The sequence below is a fragment of the Myiozetetes cayanensis genome, unplaced genomic scaffold (genome assembly GCF_022539395.1).
Source record: "Myiozetetes cayanensis isolate MyiCay16 unplaced genomic scaffold, myiCay2020 scf7, whole genome shotgun sequence".
In the NCBI taxonomy this organism is placed as follows: domain Eukaryota; kingdom Metazoa; phylum Chordata; class Aves; order Passeriformes; family Tyrannidae; genus Myiozetetes; species Myiozetetes cayanensis.
In genome coordinates, this window is record NW_026087964.1 from 29,629,412 (window position 1) to 29,654,024 (window position 24,613).

Genomic DNA, 24,613 nt, shown 5'->3' on the forward strand with positions numbered 1-24,613 from the left:
GGGAATCAGAAGGGGATTTCAGATTTTTTTTGTTTTGTGCAACTTTCTTTTATACCAACAGATTCCAGCACTGGAACAACTGCACTGAACTGCAATGCAAGCACATGAGTTGTTTAGATACCTACGAATGCCAGAACTTGGGGATGTCAGACAGTATGTGCGCACCCTGCCGACAAATACGCTGATGGGCTTCGGTGCTTTTGCTGCTCTCACGACCTACTGGTATGCAACAAGACCAAAAGCACTAAAACCACCATGTGATTTAGCAATGCAGTCTGTGGAAGTCGAGGTAAGTGTCACTTGATGGATGCTGTAGTTTACTGAAATTTGAAGCTTAAATGCAGCATTGAGAGAGACCAAACAGTTGATTTGCATAAGTGTTTCTAAACTTACAGTGTGTGGGCAATACATTTTTGAAATACGGCTTGAACTCATTATTTTGCTTTTTTTGAATTTGAAAACCAGCTTGAGGGTTGAGGTCATGGTGGCAATAACTAGCATGGGAGAAAAAGACTGTGCTGAGACAAAGCTTCTGATCTGACTGGTGGGAGGGAACTTGTTAATGTTAGAATTAGCACAGTGTAGTTTTCAATTCCTTGCTATGTGTGTAGGTGATGACCTATTAAATTAGGTCTGGGGGTTATAGTGTATATGCAGGTATATTACTTATTAGGCTAATACTTTACTGTTATTTTTAGTGTATAATAGCTGACACATGAGACTTTATATTGGGTTACAAGCATGAAGAGGGTACTAATTGTCCTCAGATGATCTATGGAAAGAAATATTAGTCTGCCAAGAGATCCCAGCCGTAGAGTAAATTGAAATTAAACCAACCACCCGATAAACTCTGTATATGCCAACGTAGCTTTTGTCTTATGCATTTTAGAGGCAGACAAAGTTACTGTTAGGTGGTGGCTTTTTAAAAGTGAAGTTAAATGTGCAAACAGTCTGACTGGGAGAAACTTGATTGAAAAGCAAATACAGAGGACTTATTACAAGGCTGAGGTTTCTTGAGCAGTGGTTATATTGATTCCCCTTGTTCACTACAGCATCAAGACTACTTATTCTTTCAGGAGTACTTCTGTATTTCTTCAGGATAGACAGAGTGTCTTCTCCTTTTGAAGGAAGGGAGACAGCTTTGAAAGGTTGTGATCTTCAAGGGAGATACTTATAAAATGTAGGATTTGAAAGCTGACAGCTTTTTGCAGTAGTCTTTATTGTCAGAAACTATAGATTTTTTATATATATATATACTTCCGAATGAAATTTTTCAACTTTCAACTGCTACTTTCAAATGTAGTTTCCCTTTACAGCACATTCTTCTGCATGGATAGACAGCCTCTAGTTGTCCTATATTAAATGCAAATCACATGACTCTTGTGCTTAGGAGTAGATGTGACTACAAACTGATGTAAACAAATGTGTCAGAGCAGTTTGAAATTTGCAGTAGGTCAACTTCATCAACTTCAGCAAAGCAAACTCCTGTCATAGCTTCAGATTGGGCATTGGTTTTGATGTTTCATGATACTGAGATTGAAGAATGACACATTTCTGAATGGAAGGGCCAAGTAGTTTAGTAAGTACCATTTATTTCCTAATCTTCTCAGTAAGCATACAGTAAGCTTATTGACACAACAGTCACGTTATTATAGCAAGTAATGGTCTGCCTCTAGAAGTACACAAATACAAAAGTATGCTCTGGCCATGTGATAACTGCCAAAATTCCTCTTTTCAAGCAACATATGTAGAGTAAGGATCTAGATGTTAGATCTGACTTCTCTTGGTGAGCTTTTCCCATCCTGATGGCAGCCACTTAGACAGTGAGCCGAATTGTCTTGTAAAGCACCATGTCTTGGTTGCTGGAATAAACTAGCAGTGAAAAGTTTCCACTGAGCATGGCCTCACTAGTCAGTACAGACCTCAGCAGATTTTGGAGGGGCACTGCATTTTAAGATGGTAAAACAGGGGCTCTTAACTGTCCATAAACCCAGTGACAAATGCTTATTTGTTTGAAACTCTTGACAGCAGTCTCAGTTCACTGCCTTTATCTCTTCAAGCTAAATTACTTGTCACTGCTGGATTCTGAGATTGAAATCATTGTCTGGTGGTATGAAACTTCACTAAACTACTTAATGCATCATTGATCCATATTACACTAATTAACACTGGCTCTCTGATCAGAGCAAGATAGGTATAACAGCATTATTTTTCATTGCCTCTTTAGAAAATAGATTTTAATAGGAAGACTGAATGGTAATAAAAAATGTAAACCAGCTGGTGTGCTAGCAGATGATAAGAGTTCAAACTTGGAGAACATCGTTGAAATGAGCAAGATCTATCCAGTTTTGTTCACTTTAAGGGCTGCATCTGAAGTATTAATAATTTGTAAGCTGTACCAAACTGATCAAATGAGAAGATATGTTTCGAAGTAAATTTCAAGTGTCTGTTGGAATTGGTACTTTTATAACAGTGATAAGACTGTAATACAGTGCTTGGTTTCAGTTTCTCACTACATTTTGCTTATAATTTAACTTCACATATTTCATTTTCTTAAGTATATGTTAAGATGTCACTTCCACAGGAAAAAAATTAACCAAATTTCTTAACATTTTTTTCCTGCCTAAGCAATACAGTGTTAAAAGGTCTGAGGAGTAAAATGTGCTCCAAGAAAGATGTGGCAGAAGGCAATGCCTCTACCATTTTAATATCTAATCTACCTGTTCACTAACAATAACAATTTTGAATTATAAAAAAACCTTCTATGTAATTCTTACTTGTGATTGATTCATGTTGGTGATCTAAGCACCACTTGCTAGTATACCTTCTCTCTCAGGTAAAGAGAAATTCAGTCTCTTTCCTCTGAGGCATGGTGGAGTCCACAGTGTGTTTCGACCTTACTGCTAATCCTAAAGAGTGTATCATCCTGTGTCAATGAGAGGCAAACCTGTGGCTTGAACAAAAGCAGCTATCTTATATGACCTGAGTAGGAACTGATAGAGTAATATACACCTCTGTTCTAGACTAAATCTGTTTCCTTCAGCTGCTGCTATTCTGAACCAATGCCAAGGTTTTACCTAATGTCCAGCACTTGATGTCTAATGGGTTAATTTCCTGCAACAACCTGAGGTGCTGCAATGGCTGCTCTACACAAGTAACTAGAAACTGCCCTTGCATTAATCAAATTTTATTGTCTGGTCCCTTAAGAACACTTTGTTAAAACTGGCTACCCTTTTGGACAGTTCTCTTAGATCCCATTCAGATAACTGGTGTGAAGTCAGCCATGTAGTCCAGTCCTGAGGTTCAGATGTTTTGGTGTTTGTAACTACCAAACTTAGGCAAGTTTGCTGCAAACAGAACTTGATATTGCACAAATATTCTGGATAAGGACCATTTGGACAAGCTCTTAAAACAGTAGTTCTTTCTGCTCTGAAGCAAAATGTAGACCAATTCTGTTTTCTAGTAGATGAGTTAATTTAAATCTTGCCTTATGTTTGTGGTTTGACCTTCAGCAAATCTGGAAGTATTTTGCTGCATCAGTAACATTGAACTCCTTATGGCCTTCACACAAGGAATTGTGTGTTTTTCAGCAAAATTCTAAGACTGTTGAAAATCCAGTTAATTCTATCTTACTATGGGGGAAAAGAACAAAGTAAGCAAAACTTTAAAAGGTTATATTTCCCTTTACTGAAAACTCCTAAGAACTGATGGGATCTCTTCAATAGTAGTCTGTTATAGTTTCTCTTTTTGGGACAGTGCCATCAGTCCTGTATCTATCCAGTGTGCTACCTGATAAGTCTCATCCTCAAATTTGGTTAGTGACCCAGGACCGGCAAAAACTGCTTTTGTGGTGCTGTGTAATAGGGCTTGTAAACAGAATAGTACTAGCTCACATGAAGAGAAAGAAATACTTCTCGACTGTTGCTAAGGAATGGCTTAGGGTATTGCATTTCACCTGATACAGAAATTACAGCACCTCAAACATGGTACATGTGATACATTGCACTTGTTGATGTTACCTGTGGCTGTGGTAACAAACCACTTTGTGTGATCTTCCTCAGTTTAACTCCAGAGGTGGCAAAACTGGGAAAATCTGACCAAGCTGACCTTGGTTATCCAACATCTGAGAAACCAGGGCAACAGTCTTCCTTTTCTGTCCAGGCAGAGACATATACTAATGATCTGTTAATTTCCTCTAGAGTAGATGTTGGTGTGAGAGCAAGTATACTTTTGAATTTCTAATGTTACAAACTTTTAGAGGTGAGCCGCTGGTTAACTTGTTCTGGGTCACGTTCACATGTACGTTTCTGCGCGCTGTCAAAGGAGTGGCAAGCACTGCATTACGCATAGTGTTTTGCTAGAACAAGTTAGACTTGTTTTAGTGTAAAAATATTTTTTTCCCTCTCTCTGTGCCATTAATGTACTAGCTTGTTTTTCTGGACGTGGGCAATATGGTATCTTCTGCAGATAAAACTGTGTTTATGTAGCTTATACATACAGATGATGTCTGACCTTCCAGGATACTTCAAAAACAGGAAAAGAAACCAGTGGCCATGAAGAACCTATGACTGCATATGAAAAGTTTTTTGATGTTGTGAATGATAGAGAATCCAGGCACAGATTTAGTAAGCCCAGGACTTGACTGTATGAAAGGGCCAGCTATTGATTACAACCACTGATAGAGAGTAAAATCTTATGCACTGTTTACTCAAGACCCTCTGTTTAAGCAGCTGGACTATTTTGATAAGACCTTGCTTGTAGGTGTCTGTCATCATAACAGGGCTAATAACTGTGGCCCAGTAGTAATTGCATAACTGCAATTTGTGAAACTTGATTGCTGTAGATTGCTATAAAATGAGATTGTTTAATCAGTCACTCTAAAAAAGCGTTAAAACTGAACTATTAAATTCTTGTATTGACTTCCAATTACAGCCTATGTAAATGTTCACCTGCTGCAAAATTATGTTAATTCTCAAGGTAGTGTTGTCTTGACTGCATTTAAATAGATCAAGAAGAAACCCTTTTTTCAGATTGAACTTAAATTGGATTATAGGGCTTTGTTTTTATCTGGAACAAAATATTTTACTTATGAGAACACTTGTTTAGGGTGTTGGTGACCACCCTTAAAATCATTTAGGTTTTGAAACTGCAGATTCAAATGTGATTGTGTTCTATAATCTTAATTGGAAAAGGAGATCAGGATTGCAGCATTAATATTCTATGTAGAGAACTCTGAGGCTGGAGTGATCTTTAGAAAGCTTGATGAAATTAATTGTGTTATATACTGCATTAATAGAGTAAAACATTTCTTAAGAAAAACTGTCTGTCAAAATGCCCTTTGACAGTCTTTAGTATTCTCCTTTGTTCTGTTCTATCATAGATAGCTGAGGAATAAGATCTTTCCTGACAGGTTTTTGGTAATGCAGGGAGCAGTCTGACTCTTGAAACAATGTCCTGGGAAACCTTGCGTATCTCTCAAGTTTTCTCAAAAAGAGTATGACAAGGCTCATAACAAAACTTAATGAATGAAGTATTTTTATTCCTTGAAGAAATTCCTGTTCACTTACAGACAACAAGTGTGTCTAACCTTTCTAATTGATTTTCTTAGGGTGGTGAACATGCTCGAAGGTCTGCTCTTCTTAACAGTGATGAACTGCTGGTTTACTACTATGATGATGTGAGAACAGCTTATGATATTTTCCAGAGGGGTTTACAAGTATCAAGTAAGTTTAATTTTAAAGATAATATTTTCAATATGTCAGGAACTAGGTATTTGAGCTCTTCTGAAATGCAGTTGGGAATAGGGGATCTCTATCTAGCAATATGAAAAAATGTTTTGGATGTGAGGGATTTTTTTGAAGGCAAATTTAACTGACCTCTTGTGAAGAGGAGTTGTGTGAATAAAGGCTATGTTGTGTTCTTAGCCTAAATGAGGATCTGTGTCTCTGTCCTTTCCTAGTATCCCTCCCTACACCCCTGAAAAAAAACTACCTTTGTCATCTGAAGGTGCCTGCAGAGAATGTAGAGGCTTAACGCTGAGAGTGGCGTCAGGATGGAGGAGTCATGGTTAAATTTTGAGTAACTTTTATCTTTTTGTTTTGTTTTGTTTTTTTAGGTAATGGTCCATGTCTAGGTTTTAGAAAACCAAACCAGCCATATGAGTGGATCTCCTATAAAGAGGTAAGTGGTCTCTAACTTGGTGTTAGACCTGCTTTTGCTTGCTGAGACCATTGATACAACATCCAGTAATGTGATATAACAAATATGAATTATTTATAAATGTTTTAAAGTAGTAGCAGAATATTGCAGAAAGGTTCTAGTTCCTATTACCAGTGTCTTAGAGGAACAACTTCAAATATATGCAAGGGAGAGAAAAGAGCATCTCCTGCACTTGGTTTAGTACAGTTTTATTTCAGAATTTTTTGGGTCATCTTGGCAGTCTTAAGCATCTCTATGCTGGATTGTTTAGATTTTGGACACTGCCTCTGAAGGGCTACAGCTTTGAAGTAGTGTTCAGAAGCTCAGACTGCTACTACTTTAGGTGGTTGCTTCCAAGAGGCTCACTTTACATTGGAAGTCCTATCTACAGGTGTTGCTTGGGCTTCTTGACAGCTTGTCTCCATAGTGCTGAATGGTGGTTGTGTAGAGTGTTAACAGACACACTTCTAACTAGCAGCATGCTGCTTCACCATCCCTGAAAATGTCTGTATGTAAATCTAACAGCTGTGTTTTTAGTTTGCTCCAGCTTAATCACTTGGTCTTCAAATTTGCATAAACCTTGCCTGTTGCGTACTGTTAAGGTCATTAAACACCTGTATGTAGCAGGCCTCACTTTTCCCAAGGTGACTTTGCTGGGAACTTGTTAGGTACAACCTCCCTTCTATTAAAGCTTTGCTGTTTGAGTCATGTGACTTAGCATATGACTTGAATCCACATTACGTGGAAAGAATTTAGAAAATCACCTTCTCAAGCTTTGTTTATAGAACTAACTGTGTTTTGCCTCCTCGTTCTCCTGCATTTTGAAGGGAGAAATGCCATCCCCATAGACACTGAATGAAGCAGAAGTAGTGCTTGTGATTTGAGCAGAAATAAAATGTTGAATCATTCCAGGGTCACTTCTTGAGTTTAACACAGATATAACAAAACAGCCTTTTCTCTGTGTGTGAGCTTAACTTTTTAACACTTTCAAGACTGACTGGATTACCTGTCTCCTCTGCTGCATATTGAGTGCAAGTGTAGTAACTATAATCAGTGCAATGTTTAGGTTGTCAGAGTCACAGAGGACATTCAAAATAGCCTAGAAAACTTCTGTCTCATTCATACCAATTTTTGGTCTTTTTTTGCAGGGCATAGTAAAATAATGTTGAGAGGATTTTGCAATTATAAGCTTGCTCTTACCTTTTTTTGTCTTCCCTCTCTCTCTCTCTCTCTTTTTTTTTTTTTTTTAACCCCTCCAGGTTTCAGACAGAGCTGAGTGTGTGGGCTCTGCATTACTCCACCGAGGCTTCAAACCATCTCACATTCAGTATATAGGAATCTTTTCACAAAACAGACCTGAGGTAATTTAATTGACAGTGTTTACATTTGTGGTTTAGCTGTTATTGAAATGGCCTGCTCCTGTATCTCTTGGCAGTGTACTGAATTTCCCTACTGAGAGCCCCTTTGGTGTTGGAAAAAGGCTAAAGGCTGCCATTGTAGACCTAAAAGCCATAGGTATGGCATCTTCAGCTAATAACCAAAACTGGTAATTGGCACAGCTGTTAGTGTCTTATATTTTTGTGGGTTTTTTACTCCCAGAACTAAATGCAGAAGGCTGGAGAGCAGGAAGAGAAACAGGGAATCCAGAAGAACTTAATTGATTACCTTCTATTTTCTGGTTATGGAGGAGGCTTGTTTAATAGGAAGCAAATGTAGTACCTAATGAATGTAAACACTACTTGCTTTCTCTTAAAAAGTGACATTGGAGTACAAGGTAATTTAAAGTGGTTGGAAGTCACAAGGACGTGTGTAAACCCTTCAAAACATGAAGAAATACTTAGTGATTAAATATTTGGTAAAATAGAAGATGGTTAAATGTGATAATTCTGTCTCTGAAGAGGCTCTGGAAATAAAGATTCTGGGAGGAACAACTGCTGATGAAGGTAAAAATTGAAAATTATTTAATAAAAAGGGGTAGAAAGACTGGAAGTGACATAATTAAAGAAGAAACTCTGAAACAATGTACGGGGATAATCACGATTAGCTACTGACTATTCATTTTAACCTAGAAGTGGTTCTAGATTGCTGTTTCTAAAAAATATTATGAAATATTTAGAAAGTATGTATTCCCTAGACTTGTTTAATAAATCTGTTTAATAGGACTGAATTTCTCTAACTTATGTTTATGTGCTTAATAGCTTGAGTTAGTACTTGCTGTATTAAGCTAGTTCAATCTAAACCTATATTAAGACAGGAGACTTGTTCTTCTATTTTGTCAAAAGGATTCTGTCCCTCTTCATTAAACACTGCCGGCTGCAGTGGTGCCATTATCAAGGGCCATCTACAATGCTGACAGGGTTAGAAGCTCTGTCAATGTCTTGGTCTCTTGCTGTCACTGAAATACAAGCTGTGTGACAAATGACTTTGGCTTCCTTCTTCCTCTCACAACCTACACCACAAGAAAACCCCAAACTCTAGTCTTGTACAGATGAAAAAAAACCCCACAACAAAACCCAACAATTTTCCCAGACTCTTCAGGCTTCAGTAGTTTGCCACTCAGATTTGCCTGCTGGAATTCCGATTCTAACAGCAACCATTTTATTTCAGTGATCAAAAAGGCTGGAATATATACAACTAGGAAGCTGTTATGTGGTGTTAGAGACACTACAGTTCAGTCTCCTGTGCATATAACATGATTAACTGAAAGTGAAAAAGGGAGATGGATGTTTATGTTGTGCCTGTTTGAACTGTTTCTCTATAGGTCTTTGGGTGCAAAGTAACTGGATAACTGGATTTTCTGAAGGAGAGCATGGAAGTGTGGTTTGCTCTTGGACCACAGAGACAAAATGTGCTTGAGTTGCATTGCTTTGAGTTGGGTCAGGAATGAGCTGAAAAGGCTTGTTTAAACCAGCAATTTTAAATCTGGGATTTTCCCTTCTGAAAAATACTGGATGAGTGTTGTGACATCCCAAACATAATCACTAATCCAGACAGGAGATTATGTGAAGTTTTTTTTGTGTGAAATGATTCACATTTGTCAGTTCAGGGAACAACTGTTGGGGAAAACCCCTAATAGGGAAAATTCCAGCATCTTAATTGCCTAAGTATTCACTGAAAAACAATCCTGGATTTGTAAATAAAAATATTAGTTTCTCTTTCAGTTACTAAAAAAGTCATCTCTTCTGGAAGTAAGTTTTGTTTTGGATTGAGAAAACATAATATTGGTTCACATAGCTCCTTGTTATTTGTTTTGGATTTTTTTCTTTCTTCCTTTCACAGATAAAAACTGAGTAGGTCTTCAAAGTAAATAAATGATACAAATTGACACTTATTTTATAGAAAACTTGCCCAAATAAGCTCTGTCCTATTACCTTCCTTGTTAGAATTTAAATATGAATCTTTCATGGAAGTCTGTTACAATAAGCAAAGCATAGTGACTTTCATCTCTTCTTTTTGTTTAGTGGGTCATCATTGAGCAGGGATGCTATGCATTCTCCATGGTGGTGGTACCACTCTACGATACACTGGGAGCTGAAGCAATTACATACATTGTGAACAAAGGTAGGACACTTTCAGTAGTTCAGCAAGTCAGTATATGATGACAGAGCTGACTGAGGGCAGAACAATAGCTTTCTTCAGAAAAGTTTTCTATTATGACGTACTGAAGTATGTATGAATCTAGTCTAAACTTGTCACACTGATAATGTAGTTCTCTTCCGTCAGCTGACTTGTCATTGGTTTTCTGTGACAAACCTGACAAGGCCAAACTTCTGCTAACCAGTGTGGAAAAGGGAGAAACTCCAATACTCAACACCATTGTTATCATGGAGTCTTTTGGTGCCGATCTTGTGGAACGTGGCAAAAAGTGTGGTGTGGAAATCTTCAGCATGAGAGAAATAGAGGTAAGCGTGCTTAGCCTCGTTTACTGCTTTCATCCCTTTGTAATGGATTAGTTTCAAAATACTTAACTATCTCTTGGATTGGCATGTACACAAAAATATAAAAAATAATAGAAAGAAAACAACTTGGTAATAGTATTTCACAGTGCTTAGAGTATAAAATTGGGTATGCCAAGATGACAGAATGAAAGCTTATTAACATAGTCCAGACTCAACATTAGATCTGAGTGTTAAGGCTTGCCCGTGTGAAGCACAACATGATAATTATATACCATGACTAATACTTCAGAAATAGTTACTTCAGAAAGAGCTTGTGTAGGTTTTGGTCTTGCGAAAAATGGCATTTTTCCCTGTACACTTAATCTTCAAAATACTTCCTGGGGGAGAAGGAAAATGTCAGTAAACTTTTGCAGAATAAGGGAATGAGACTTCCAGGCTTTGGAAGTAGAAACCATTTTGTGTAACCATCTAATGTCCAAGTGTTACTTTTGCTTGTAGGTATTTTGTGTGCATAGATCTTATGCAAGTGTATTTCATAACTTCACTCGTTATTTGGAGAATGCTCTCCCAGGATCAAATTGCATAAATTACATCTTTACTGTGAGATTATGAAACTGAATGTAGTCTGGTTTCAGCTGGAGTTCTGGCTCACTAGTCCTTGAATATCGCCAGATAAGTGTGCAAGTCTTGTGCAGGTGTCAGTAACTCGTGTGAAACGCCTCATTTCACTGAACTTGTTTTCATAGCAGTTGAGACAGCTATGTTAATAGGGCCACCTTCTGGTAAAGATACAAAAACGTCAGCTTCTAAGAGTTGTTTGATTATATTGTAGCTAAGTAGCCTCAGCAAGGCAGCCAGGCTGAAATGGGACTAAAAACATAATGCAGAGTATGTGACATGGACTCTGCTGGACTAAGGTTTTGGTTAGACTCGGAAATGGATTGGCCCGACTTTAAGTTGTTACACTAAAATCAGCATCTTTCCTTGAGTTGAACTGCAGCTTTTGACATAGGAAGATGCTTTCCACTGGATCTTTTAGCCACATAAAACCAAGACTGGGGATGAATGTTGTTTTCACATTAGAAGTTTGTATGCTTAATTAGTGACTTTCAGTAGTACTTTTTAGCTGCATTAATCCAAAACTTTGTGTTGTTAAGTAACAGGTGCTCCAGGAGCCTTTTGTTTAAATCTCTGAAGATAAGTTAGAGGCAAACTTAATATTTCTAACAGTGCTTCACTGAACAGGAATAAGTTTTATCACTTTTTTTTTAAGGGATAGAGACTTGCTTTTTCCAGAAAGGTAACTATGAACTGTTTAGGAGCTTAGGTTGCAATAGAACTATCTCTAGCTTTAAGTACTTGCTTTCTGGATTTCTGTCTTGAGCTTATTGCTCAGCTGTGTTTGGGTTTTGTGACCACTTCCTCTGTGTATCCCCCAGATACCATCAGCTTGGGTTTTGACACCCAGTATCTTTATGTATCCTGTGGCTACTTATTGCTGAGTAGCTATGAATAAATGGCTCTTTAATAGGGAAAGATGGTGAAGTTCTGTTCTAGGAGGTCAAAAGAAGTGTCTGGAAATCTTAGCTGTATATTCAGTTAAATACCAGATCTTACTCAAAGCAGGTTGTAGGGAAGTACTGAGCTTACCCTGGTACTTGAAATGCAGATGATGTTTTGAGCAGACAGCTCTGTTTGCATAATGGCAAGTCTTTGCATAATGAACCCTTTCAAAAAGGCGAGTCTGCAGGTATGGGAATGTTAACTGTTTCCAGACATTCCTCTTGTCTTAAACATCTTTGGGTGATCTGAGAGGTACATCATACTAAAGGAAGTCTAGGGCTAGTAAAGGAATGCATAGTACTGTTGTTGTGTATTTGGAATGTAAAGGCAATGGTGTAGTTGATGTCTGTCCTCAAAGGGTGCTTTCAAAGCTATACTTAACAAAAGGTCCACTTTAACTTGTTAAGTCCTGAAGCTAGTATTGTCTGAAATAGGCTTGACAGTAATGTCTTGATTTGAACTGAATTGTCAGCTTGCAAATATTTCTTCTTTATTTGTTGTATCCTTCGATAAAAGGATTGTTTTTGTGTCCTTTCCATCTTGATGTCCTTTCCGCTTCTGCCTAAAGACCCCTGACATTAATGGTCAGGCCTGAGTAAATAAGGAGGGACATGGAAGAGGTTCTGCATGAGAGAGTCCTGTACCTCTACTCCTGTACAAAAGGAGTACAAACCACCAATGATCCCTTCCATGGGGAAAGTGTCTTCCTTCTTATAAGCAGTGATGGTGTGAGGTGCTTACTGAGATGGATCTTGCTTCATCTATTCAACAGTTGTCAGTGGCACATCCTCTGCATGAAGTATAGGATTGTTTGTCTTGTCATAACGCTGCTAAACCTCAAGCATGCCCTTGAGCATGACCTCTGGTATACTAGCTGGAAAAAAAACCTCATGAGTTTTAGATAAGTTATCACTTTTGTATTTGTAGAACATAGTAATTATCACATATGTTTTTAGCAAGTCCTTAAAAGTCTTTTTTACTCTTATAGTAATCATAGAATGGTTTGAGTTGGAAGGAACCTTAAAGATCATATAGTTGCAACTGTCTGGCCATGAGCAGGGATGCCACCCATTAGGATCAGGTTGCTAAACAAGTTAAAATGCCATAACAGACAGTCTAAATAGTGAAGTATTATGAAGTGTTTGGTAATGTTTGATATATTTAAAGCAAGAAAGTTACACGTATATGTCTAAACTCTCTCCCTTTTCTCTCCTTTCTGTAGGAACTGGGAAGAGCACACAGGCAAAAACCTATGGTAAGTATGAAATTTGTTTGTGACAATCTGAACCTGGTTAGCATTCTTTAGATCAAAACAGCAAGTCTCCCTGTCTCCCATAGCTCAAAAGTAATAGTAGTATCTTGATTTTTTTTTTGCCCAGAAGAATATTTTTCCTTGTTATCTTAAGCATACTAATACTTTCTTAACTCTCATAGCCTCCAAAACCAGAAGATCTAGCAGTCATCTGTTTCACCAGCGGAACAACAGGTATACCTCATTACATTATGCAGAATTTATTGTCCTGTATGTGCAAAATTAATTCAGAAGCCCTCCTACTTTTTTTTCCTCCCCAAGACTTTCCCCTGCTGCTGCATCTTTTTGGCAAGCAGTACCTAGGGAAGTGTTATGGTAAGGCTCCCGTTGATATCTTCCCCCCAGCTCCATTTATCAATATGGGGTTGCAGTGTTGGGGGTGGAGGTGTTACATTTTTGGTCTTGGAAATAAATAAAGTACTGAACCTGTATTTGCATAGTAATAAGGGCTCTGCATCAGATTTCAGACGATATATCAATTCTTCCATAGTCTTTCTTGTACGGTATTAGCAAAATTGTTCCATACCTCTGAGCAGCCTTGCTGTAAGACCAAAACAGAAAGACTGTCAAGATGTCACTTGCTTGATGTTTGAGTTAATACCCAACACTGGCGCAGAGCAAAAGGAAAGAGTACAATGACAGGCTACACTTTTAAATTTCCATGAGAACGGAAATTAGTCTGGGTTTGATAGCAGCATCTTCACAGAACGGTTGAATTTTAAATGGGAAGCTTATCCAAGAAACATAACAATTTCTTAAGGATTTACTCTCCTTAAAAAATTTTAGGCATTCAGCACAAACTTACTACTTAACTGTTGCCAGCTGTTGTTGAAAGTGTTACTAAGTTTTCAGCATTTGTTTAGTTGATATATAAGAAATGCATTAATATCAAAGAATGCTATCAGATTAGTTTTGCCACTGCTTAACTTAAAAGCTCTGAATTTCACTGAATCCTGACATCCTTCTTCCTTAGGAAACCCTAAAGGAGCTATGATCACTCATCAAAACATAGTCAGCAATGCTTCAGCTTTTGTGAAAACTACAGAGGTAAAATGCAAAGATTAACATTGTAGACTTGCATAAAGGGAAATAATCTCATGAGTAAAACAAACCTTGAAATCTCATTAACTTTTGATTTTAAGTTTTTAGTAAGAGCCAAGTGAAAATGTAACTTGACAGCTCTCTGTCCCTGCTAGTCAAAGTCAATGTTTACTGATTTCTTCTGTCACTGTCAAGAAACTGACAGGTTTACAATTTGTTCTGATCTAAGCAAAATGTTATGGAGATCCTGATATTGGATGTACGTCACATTCTGCCATGGGCATATAATACTTCTCATTAGTGCAAGCTCTGTTAGAGGGCATGTGTAGAAGCTAACCTCTTTCCCCTGAGGATGGGAGAAGCTATCATGTATTTTAAACCCTCAAAATATTTAAAACCTCTACCTAAAGGAGCAAGGAGCATGACTTTGTATTTTTACTTGATACAGTGTTAACTTATAGCTTACAGTAGACAACTAAAGTTCATCTGTAGGCTAGTGAATAAGATGGTTCTAACACATGCAGATTCAGAATTAAAAATTCAGTTGTACCTTTTTTGCCAAGTACTACGCAAATAGAACTGTCTTTAAATTAAGCAACTGGTCTCACAATTAGCTCAAGTAAAGCACTCTTGATATCAACCTTGGTGTAAATTGTTCAAGCAAACTTACTGATCTAAGATGAAAGTGCTTTTTTTAATCCCTAAGGCATGATCTTTTAACCTTTTTTGTTTCCCCTCCCTCCCAATGTGTATAGTGGAACTTTCTGTGGCTTCTCTCAGGATTTATTTCTATTCATAGTCCTATGAATAGTAAGTTATAATAATCTGGTCACTGTAATCAACTCTAAAAGACTATAATTTCTGCAGTGTGTGCAGACTTATGCTAGAAGTCATTGCTGTAGTCTTTTTGATGAAGGAAAGACAAAGCAACTTCATTACAAACAAAACTAAAGTGAGGGCTGTGCTCTAGAGTTTAAATGCTAGATTTCACTGCTGTGTTTCTTAGGCAAAATAGAGAATCAATGAGAATTAAACTTTTGTTAACACTTTCAGAAAACTTTTATGCCTTCGTCTGACGATGTTCTGATATCATTCCTGCCCCTGGCTCATATGTTTGAGAGGATTGTTGAGGTAAGTATCTGTTTGTTGTACTCAATTACTGAGAAGCTTGCTTTTCTTACAGAATGCATGTCTTTTGGATCCAGGTGATACATGGTCTTGCTTCTTGACTCTTGCACATGTATATGAAAGTTTGAAATAAGGTTCAGGAAAACAGTGTCCTATAAACAGTATCCAGTGAACAATAGACGATTGGTTTTCATACTAAAATATAAACATTAACCTTAAAACTAGAGTTAATAAGAAACTGGTTTCCTACAACATGACACAATCCCTTAGCACATGTACACTGCCTCAAAGTTCTTTCCAATATAATCAGTGCACTTTTAAAAATCCATGCCATTCTTTAGTCTGCAAATGCCAAAATTTATTTTATAATGTGGCATCCTGTTTGCTGACCCAAAACTATCTTTAAGTTAGTTATACTTATCATTGCTTCCAAAAAACTTCTGTAAAGTGGAAGGGGATTTGCTTCTGTGAAATTCTCTTCCAGGAAACAGAGTGGCTTTTAATGCCACTTCAGTGACAAACTTTGAAGTTCTCTTGGATCACTTGTTTTACTGTACAGAAAAATCTGGGGCTTGATTTTTGAGAATGAGGGGGGTCAGGTTGTCTTAATACTGGCAGTCTTGAGGCCCATAGTTGAGTGCTATACATTACTGAGAGGATGCAGTTCCCTCAAACTACTTACATACTGCAGAGGCACAGGTATGAAATGACTGCACTTATTGAAGTTGAATAAACACCTCTTCCTCAGGTGAAATTGCAAATACATATGTTCAGGGTTTATATAGGGAAATAGCACCTATGCAAATGTGAAAAGGCACATGGAGCCAGAAACTGTCCTGTGATTTCCGGCAGGAATCCTAAACTTTCTGCCAAGAGTGTGTATGTGTACATACAAAAATGTATATATGTGTGTGTCATGTTATGAAGATGGGAATAGAGCATAACTGAGGTGTACAGGCACTCCTAGGCTTTCAGCACTTTTTCTCCTGGTAACATTGATAGCAGTCATACTTCAGTGTCTGTTTTACTCCCCTGTCTTGCACCAGAAGGTAACAGCTCTGTAGGTAACAGCGCTGCTCTTGATTATGCAGTAGAAACAGTATGGGGACTTTAATTCTAAAGGATAAAGTGAAAAAGTGTTTGGATTGCAGAATTCCTCTGCTTTTTGAGGCCTGTAGAAAGTAGGTGGTTACTTGTGTATTTACATGAGGATGTGAAGCAAGAACACTTTTGGTAGAAAGCAGGAAAGATTTGTTACTCTTTGGGGCAGATATGAACACAGGCTCTGTGAGATGCAATGTTTAGAGTCCTGTTGTAAAGTTGATGATTGCTGATTTTTGGCTTCATAAGGAAGTTAGAGGGTCAATGAAGTTGACAAATATGTTTGCACCTAGTAAAGCTAGTTGCTGCTTAGTCCATCTTGACTGATACATTTGCTGCTTTTAGCAGATGGTGGCAAAACACAGGTGAATGAGAAGAGTGACACTTTAGCATGTCTCATGCAGAAAATGAGAGAATGGATGGCAGGGAATGCAGGAGTAGGTGTTATGGAGGAAGTTGGAGAGAGAAAAACAGGTAGGAATAAACCCAAGGAAAGAAAAAAAAAAGGAGAAAGGGAGTGGGTAGTAGTGGTGAAGCTTCTAGTCTCTTAATCCTGTTGTGTTCTATATTCTCTTTTAAGTCTACCTTCCTTTGTGTGGGTCTGAAGTGATGCAGAAATAAGAGGTGGCTCTGCTAGAATCTTTTAAAGAGCATCTTGATCACCTAACAAATCCTCTGCTCACATCAGTCCTGTGACATGAGAAGGAAAACCGGAGTTTGAGAGAATAGGAATGAAGTAGCACAAGGCAGAAATCCCCAATGGACTAGTAAATAGCTTGTGCTGAGTTTAAATGCAGAATTTCTTAGTATATATCAGGGAACATACGGAAGTCTAGTATTTTTAAATAAACTTATTAAATATTTAAAATGGAGAAGTTCTGCTTTTCAGTCTTTTGCTGTCTCTTGAGTCACTGACACTGCCTTATTTGGCCAGCTGGCTTTTTTGCATAGGGGCTTTTGTGCTAAGCTTGAAAGTCTTTGGCTTGTATACACTAATCATGTCTTGCTATTTGGTCTTTCTAGTCCCATTCTATAGTCTGAGAATGCTGCAGAACCAGTCCAGAAGCTGAGAGGATTTAAGGTGGATTCTGCACAGTCCACACCGCATAGGACATGTCATACATACACAGCTAGAACACATTGTATTTCCTGTGTTTTCAGAGTGTTTACTTTTTTCTAATAGTGTGTGGTTCTGTGCCATGGAGCTCGGATAGGATTCTTTCAAGGGGATATCAGACTACTTATGGATGACCTAAAAACACTGCAACCAACTATATTTCCTGTAGTACCAAGACTGTTGAACAGAATGTTTGACAAGGTAAGTCTGCAGTCACGTGTCTAGACCTGTGCAGGGTTTTTAAGAGACTTCGTAAAGTTTGTGCTGCCAGGGTAAGAGTAACTGTCTGTACTCTGGAATGTTAAATGGGGCATGCTAAGAAATTTGTGTTTCTCTTCCTAAAAGAGAACTGAAAGTGCGGGGAGTAGCACTGGTTGTATTACAACACTTTCAGGCAGCAAATACTAGTGTTCAGAAGTCTGACTAGGGAACTTGGTTCTCTCTGTCTTGATAAATGACTTACTTTGCTCTGAGCAAGTTATTTAAGTCCTGTCTACAACATGAAAATGAGGCTTGGCATCTGCATGCCACACTTTTAGCATCTGACTCATGGAGTGGAATTTGCAAAGCAAGGTCAGGTATTTGCCTGTGTTTGCATGGACGCATACAAGTTTCCTACACAGCAGCCAGTGTGTTCTAGCTGGGAGAACTGTAAACCAGACAGTTGGGAGTGCTGGAGAGAGAAGGTGTGAGCAGCTCCACTCTCCTGCATGCGCTGCTTGCCTGCTCAGGGTCATCTGAGATGGGAATTGGGAAGCAGATTCTTTCTTGAACTTCAGATTTTAAGTTGTCCTTTTGCATATGGACAACTGACTCTTTGTAGGATACAGCCAGAAGATTTAAAGGATGTAAGTCCTGTGACTGCTAAAGAAATGGCAGAGCTGTCTATGCTGTCTTAGCCAGGACATTTCTCTGATCATGAGACCAGAGGAACAGCAAGTAACACAAGGTTCTGTTTGGCCTCAGGAACAAAGATTCGTTGGAGGGGAGGAAATCCTGAGACCAGCCTTTAGTGCTGAAAATGCAGTGCCTCATACTGCACTCACATTCCATACTGGAATTTGAGAAGCAGAGTCAAAGCTTGGGACTTCCTTCTCATGATGTCCTCTTGCTTCTTAAGTCTGGTGCCCTGAGGCTTTCACACTGCTACAGCACTTTCACCCTCACCCAGCCTCGCAGTAACCTGGCATATGGAATTAGCAAGTTGGGGAACTTGAGTGGTGGGGGGTCACAGTGCTGAAGAGTGGCTGGGTCTTCCTTTTCCAAGTGAATATACTAATGTGTGACTTGCTGTTGAGTCTGCTCTGTGGCTACCTGAGAACAACTAGAAGGAGCCTTTGACAATTGATCCAAAGTGCAAGTTTGTAAGTGCAAGACAGATCTCCATTTGGTGTTTCTGAAGTTGTCTGCATCTCCTCAGAAGACCACGTGTTACTTTTACATGTTATGATAGGGTACTTTTCAGAAAGCGCCTCAGCATTGATTGATTGTGTTCAATTTGAATTCTGATGCTAGAATAGAAAAGTAAGCCATCCATTTTCATTCATCCATTTTAATTAAAAAGTTAGACATTGAAACAGCATCACACAGTTTGGGTATCAAGAATTAGTTAAGTGCTAATTTCAACTCTTGAACTGAGGTGGAGATCAAAATAAAAATGCACAAGTATTTCTTACTAGAATTAAGATGTGTACCAATAAAGGTTGTTTTAATTTACTTAGTTTTCACTGTTAAAAGTCTCTATGCATGCATCTGTAAGAAAAAGGGAATGGTAGGTAGTCTGCCAGGCTTCTAACCGTAGTTCATCTTTCTTAATAGATTTTTGGACAGGCAGATACTTCATTAAAGAGGTGGCTGCTGGATTTTGCTTCCAAGAGGAAAGAAGCAGAACTCAGAAGTGGTATAGTTAGAAATAACAGTTTCTGGGATAAAGTCATCTTCCGCAAAATACAGGTATGCTTGAAAGCCTCTGAGTTGAAGTTTGCAGTTACTGAATTTCATATGAATGTTTATAATCTGGTATGGCTTTCATCACTGATTAAAGACTACGTGGCTACTCAGAATAAAAATCAGAGCTGTCTTTATTTTCAACCTCATTTCTGCAATTCCCTTAGTTCTCATAGTATCAGCTAACTGTATTAAGGAAGTTACTCTAAAACAGTCTGGTGCTTCTTTCTTGCCGCTTTGAAAGCAAACACTGTCTTTCTGAAGGAGGAATGCTAAATATGACACAGTGCCACCTGTAGCCCCTACTGTCTCCTCCCTGTTGGTTACTAGTAAGTTATGCCTGCTGTTATATCTGACACTCACTTGCTATGGCCTTAACCTTGGTTGTACAACATGCCCCTGGCTGCTTTTTCTAGCATTCAGGATGTATGAGAAAGCTGATAGAAGGCAGTTAAAAATAAAGCCATTGCTATAAGGCCATGGCTTAAGCTCTTCAAACTTTTGGTGGAGTCTGCATCGCAGTGACACCACAGCACAGTCTGTATAGACACTGTTTGTTTGAGATACCATGTCTTCCAACCATTAATGAGACTAAAAACACTGCAAGAAAGACAGCTTGCAATAGTAGACTAAACTGTTGTCTAACACTTGTGGGTGGCACTGTAGGTGGACAGTGGCTGAGGGTGGAATAGAAGGCAACTCTGGAAAGATCTCTAAAATGCTTTTGGTGTCCACAGTATCTTGTGTCTGTTGTAGGCAAGTTTGGGAGGAAAAGTAAGACTGATGGTTACAGGAGCAGCACCTGTATCTGCAAGTGTACTGACCTTCCTGAGAACAGCTCTTGGTTGTCAGGTGAGTTGCCTGGCCTTAATCCTAAAACAAAGGTTTTTAATACCTGGTTCCAGCTTTGATGTTAGAGCATTTCCAGTAGTCTGATTATATGGATAACTCTGGTATTCTTGGAGACTACACAAGTTCATACTCTTTTTCTGAGTTTCTCTCAGTCCCCTGAAATCTCTGCATTCATCTCAAAGTCTTTTAAATGAAGTAACCAGCTGACCTGTCTTAAAGGAAGAAACTGTATGTTTAATGGTTTAGATAATATTTTGATTTCACATTCTAGTTCTATGAAGGTTATGGACAGACTGAATGCACAGCTGGATGCTCCCTGTCATTGCCTGGAGACTGGACAGCAGGTATGATGTTTAATAGTCTGCCTTTAAATTTCAGGGTGCTGACATTTTTCAGAGGTCCCTGGTATTACTATTTAATCTTCAGTAACACCTATCATGAAGGATAACATTGGTTTTCTTCAAATGAAATAAAGTTTTGAAGGGATCCTTTGAAGTTTCTACCTCTAAATAGCTATGAATAATCTGGAAAATTAATGTGCTGGAAATCTAAATGGCATTTTTTGGTGTTGGAATGAAGAGAGCACTTCTGTCAGCTGTTACATCTCTGCCTCCCTAATTGAAAGTAATATTGATAATTGACACTATAATGGGACTTCTGCTTAAATATGTCAGTAGAGTGAGGATCCTGATTATAATAAAAAGCAGGCCTGAGTACATGGTTCAGCTTGTAGCATTCTGGGGATATCTGGATATTTAATGTTTCAGTGCCAGCAATCTTAAGCTACCAGAAGTCAGTTTTCCATTTTTCTTCAGTGTGAAACCAGCTTATTTTTTTTTAAGAATCTGGCTAAAAAGCAGTTCAGACTGTGGAGGTGTTACTCTATTTAATAGGTCATGTTGGAGCACCAATGCCATGCAGTATCATCAAGCTTGTTGATGTACAAGAAATGAATTACTTGGCTTCCAAAGGAGAGGGTGAGGTAAGTCATTTCAGAAGGTCAACATGAGCCTCTTGTGAAATCTTGGAAAATGTTTTTTGTTACTGAAATAACAAGTAAGTTTAGTAAAAGTGCTAAACATGGCCTATTACCTAAAATCTAAGATGCCTACGTGCAAGACCAGTTAGTGATTCACAGAAGCAAACCAGGAAATAGTATATTGGAGGGAAGAAAAAGCAGATTACAAAGTTATGTGTTATCCAACAGTATGTATGGTTGTGTGACCACCAGACCATCTTCCAGCTGTGTAGGATAGCTGAGAAGGTTAGAAGTAGCCATCTCATACTGCATATATCCTTCAGTAGAATGCTAGCAGAGAACTTCCCTGCCACACTGCTGCCAAGTGCTGGAGAGCAGCTGATGCACGTAGCTGGTTACCTAGCGTGTGATGTGTGAGATGAGGTAATTTAAAGTGGCTTCAACGCTTTCAAGAGAAATGAAGAAAAAAATGCCTTGAAGGCTGCTGATGATTTCTGATGACTGCCTGCACATTTTTCTGCATTTTTTTAATGCAGCCTGCACAAATTAAACATGTCTTACAAATTGCACTTTGAGGACTCAGCTTTGTATGTAATGCCATAGGCTGTCTTTTAAAATATTATTTCCAAGTAAAATAAATACAGATTAAACGTTGTGTATATACCTTGAACAGGTGTCTGTGTAGTAATTCACTTTCCCCGAGCCGTGAAAGCAAATTACCTGTGGTGTCTTTGATATGCTTTTGAGAAGCTGTGAGGGCAGCTGGGGAGTGAGAAATGAGTAAGTTAAAAAGTAGCTTAAGAAATTGACTGCTTTGTGGCTACAAACAACCTATAATCTTTGTTTTGGTTGTAGTTTGTATTAGACTAGAGACAGAAATATTCAAGGACTTTGTTGGGCTTGGTGGTGAGAAACTGTTCGCAAGTGGAGAGCAATGTCAAAATTCTCTACTGTCTTGCATATCACCTCATTTAGTCTTCATCAGCAATTTTTACTTCACTTTAGATATGCTTTTAAAGCCCAGTCTGCTAGAGGAATTGAGTATAAATTCTTATAATAAGAAACAGTTGTTTTTTAAAAAAAAATCCTTAAAAATACTTTACTTGTACTTGCTGTAAAAGTTTGCTGCATTAGGAGTTACTTTGGACCAGAATAAAAATGGTAGCCCCTTAATATATGAGGTACTGTCTTAGGCCTGAAAGACAAACTTCCTCAGTGTGAACTATCCTGAAGATAAAAAAGTGTTACAACTTGTTTCACAGAACTTGAAGCCCATGGCTATGGAACTGGCTCTCCTTATCCATTTGCCTAAAATTAAAGTCTTCCAGCTGAAAAGCAAACAATAAGGAAGATTAAATACTCCTAGTATTCCTTTCTAAGAGTAAGCTTTCAATATTCTCTGCTGTCAGCCTTGCTTTCACTTTTGTCAGTTATCCATGTTCAAGAAGGATAAATTTGTGAATAGTTATATATGATCATATGAAAATGAGGTCTTAATGCTGGTTAGCAGGATACAGATAAATGGTTTGCTGTCTCTGCTGGGCAAAGCTGTCACCTACTGCCTTCCTGTGGTGGTAGGAGCTGTGAAAAATTAAACGTTTGATTGGTCTGTTTTTGGACTTGACTGGAACAGTGGTTTGGTTCCACATTTGGTACTGTCTCTACAAGGCCATCAGAACCCTCACTAACACTCTGATCTCCCTCCTGTTGACATCTCATGTTCATTTGTATTGCAGTTCACCAGCATGCTGTGATAAGCACTGAAATACTTAGGATGAGTTTTTCAAGAATTGGTTGCTGAACTACATTAGTAATTTCTTCTAGTCTAAGAATCTGTATTAGTGTCTGAAGACTTTTTAGCTAGTTCCTTGCCCATTTTACAATTGTACTAATCCCCTAGAATAATAGTTGTCCTAGTACTTTACTGGCCTTTATTGGTATTTATTCTCTGTTTGTGCTTAACTTAGACTGCATTTTCTATCCCATATCTTCTAGATTTAGTTCTAGAGTTCTGATGCTATTGTCCAGACCAGACCCTTCTTACTATCTCCTGTCATCGTGTGTGCCAAGTCACTCCCATGCTAGTGTGATGGTTTGAATCCTTTGATGCTTCTGAGCTCTATTTTATAGAGCTTTTGAGGTTTTTGGACTCCTGATTCCTCAACAGTTGTGTGCAGTGGGCACTTTAAGTTTTGCTTCATTCTTGTTTATCTTGCCTATCTCTGTGTTCTCATTTCTAGGGAAGATTTTCTATAGTCCTGCTGGTCCTTAAATAATAAGAGCTGTATATTCTGTCCCCCCTCTCCCCACCAAAGAAAACTTACAACCTTGGGCATTATACTGCAAAGAAAATCTGGGAGTGTTGCTGGATGCTTCAGGCTCTATTCCATGTTCCTGAATAGTTGTTTTACTTTTATGTTCTCTTACTGACAGACATTCTATTGTTTTAATTTAGCTTGTAAGGTCTGACCTGATTGTGGCAACCTCTTCACCCTATAAACCTTTAATCATGTTGGTCCTTTTCTCATATCCTATAAGCACATCTTTTGATCTTAACAATTCTCATGCATCCAGTTATATTCAGAGAAGTTGTTCTTGGTTTTCTACTTGGTACACACATACAAACTTCAATTTAATGAAATTGCTGGGTTTCTTTATAGAAAAGTCTTGAGTGCTCTAAGTCCTTAGGTGTTAACTGGTTTATTTTAGACAACAAATGTGTCATTTGCTTCATACACAGCTTTTTTTTTTCCTACTAGTTTTAGCAAAAAATGCACAAACCCCTGAAATGAACATGTTGCCAGGCTGTATTTCTGGATCCAGCAGAATTTATTCACATAAATAAAAACACTTTTCTTCCCATAAATTGAAATTATTCAAATAGTGGGTAGGAACACTGCTTCTAGACTGGAAGAAAACAGATGCTTCCCATGACTTCTTAGTATATTTAATAGTAATGGAAAATGTTAGGTCTCCAAAACCCATGAGTAGAGATCTGCACAAACACGTGAACTTCCATCTTGTCTTTTTAGCGGGATTTTCTGAGAACCATCGGAGAAAGCATTTGTTGCAAATAGTGATTTTTAACTTTCCTTCATACATTAACAAAATGCTATTTTCAGGTGTGTGTAAAAGGGCCAATTGTGTTCCGTGGCTATTTGAAAGATCCAGAAAAAACAGCAGAAGCTCTGGACAAAGATGGCTGGCTTCATACAGGAGATATTGGGAAATGGCTACCAGTAAGTTCACTTACATAGCTGAAATGGTACTTCTATAGCTATTAGCAGTAATTTAACAAATAAAATAGAGAACATATGGTATTGAACAGAGGGAATTAGGTGAAACACGAGTAATTTGGGGAGGAGGATAGTTACTGTTGTAGCTAAATCTGTATGCCTGGGGCTAAAGTATTGCCAATATCAGTTCTAAGGCTTTCCCTAGTTTAGGTTAGATGGATGTGTAACCTGTTCCCTTCT

General features: G+C 38.2%; 1 protein-coding gene across 1 annotated transcript in view; it reads left to right on the forward strand.

Moving 5' to 3' along the window:
* Positions 1-24,613, forward strand: part of ACSL1 (acyl-CoA synthetase long chain family member 1) — a 36,627-nt gene that overhangs the window by 9,085 nt on the left and 2,929 nt on the right. Inside the window, exons 2-17 of the mRNA XM_050338008.1 lie at positions 62-289; positions 5,609-5,723; positions 6,116-6,180; positions 7,458-7,559; positions 9,660-9,759; positions 9,922-10,100; positions 12,883-12,915; positions 13,095-13,146; positions 13,946-14,019; positions 15,067-15,144; positions 17,426-17,560; positions 19,178-19,312; positions 20,063-20,158; positions 20,430-20,502; positions 21,052-21,140; positions 24,260-24,376. Of these exons, the coding sequence (XP_050193965.1) occupies positions 95-289; positions 5,609-5,723; positions 6,116-6,180; positions 7,458-7,559; positions 9,660-9,759; positions 9,922-10,100; positions 12,883-12,915; positions 13,095-13,146; positions 13,946-14,019; positions 15,067-15,144; positions 17,426-17,560; positions 19,178-19,312; positions 20,063-20,158; positions 20,430-20,502; positions 21,052-21,140; positions 24,260-24,376 (1,638 nt within the window). The 5' untranslated portion in view covers positions 62-94. The remainder of the gene's footprint in view (positions 1-61; positions 290-5,608; positions 5,724-6,115; positions 6,181-7,457; positions 7,560-9,659; positions 9,760-9,921; positions 10,101-12,882; positions 12,916-13,094; positions 13,147-13,945; positions 14,020-15,066; positions 15,145-17,425; positions 17,561-19,177; positions 19,313-20,062; positions 20,159-20,429; positions 20,503-21,051; positions 21,141-24,259; positions 24,377-24,613) is intronic.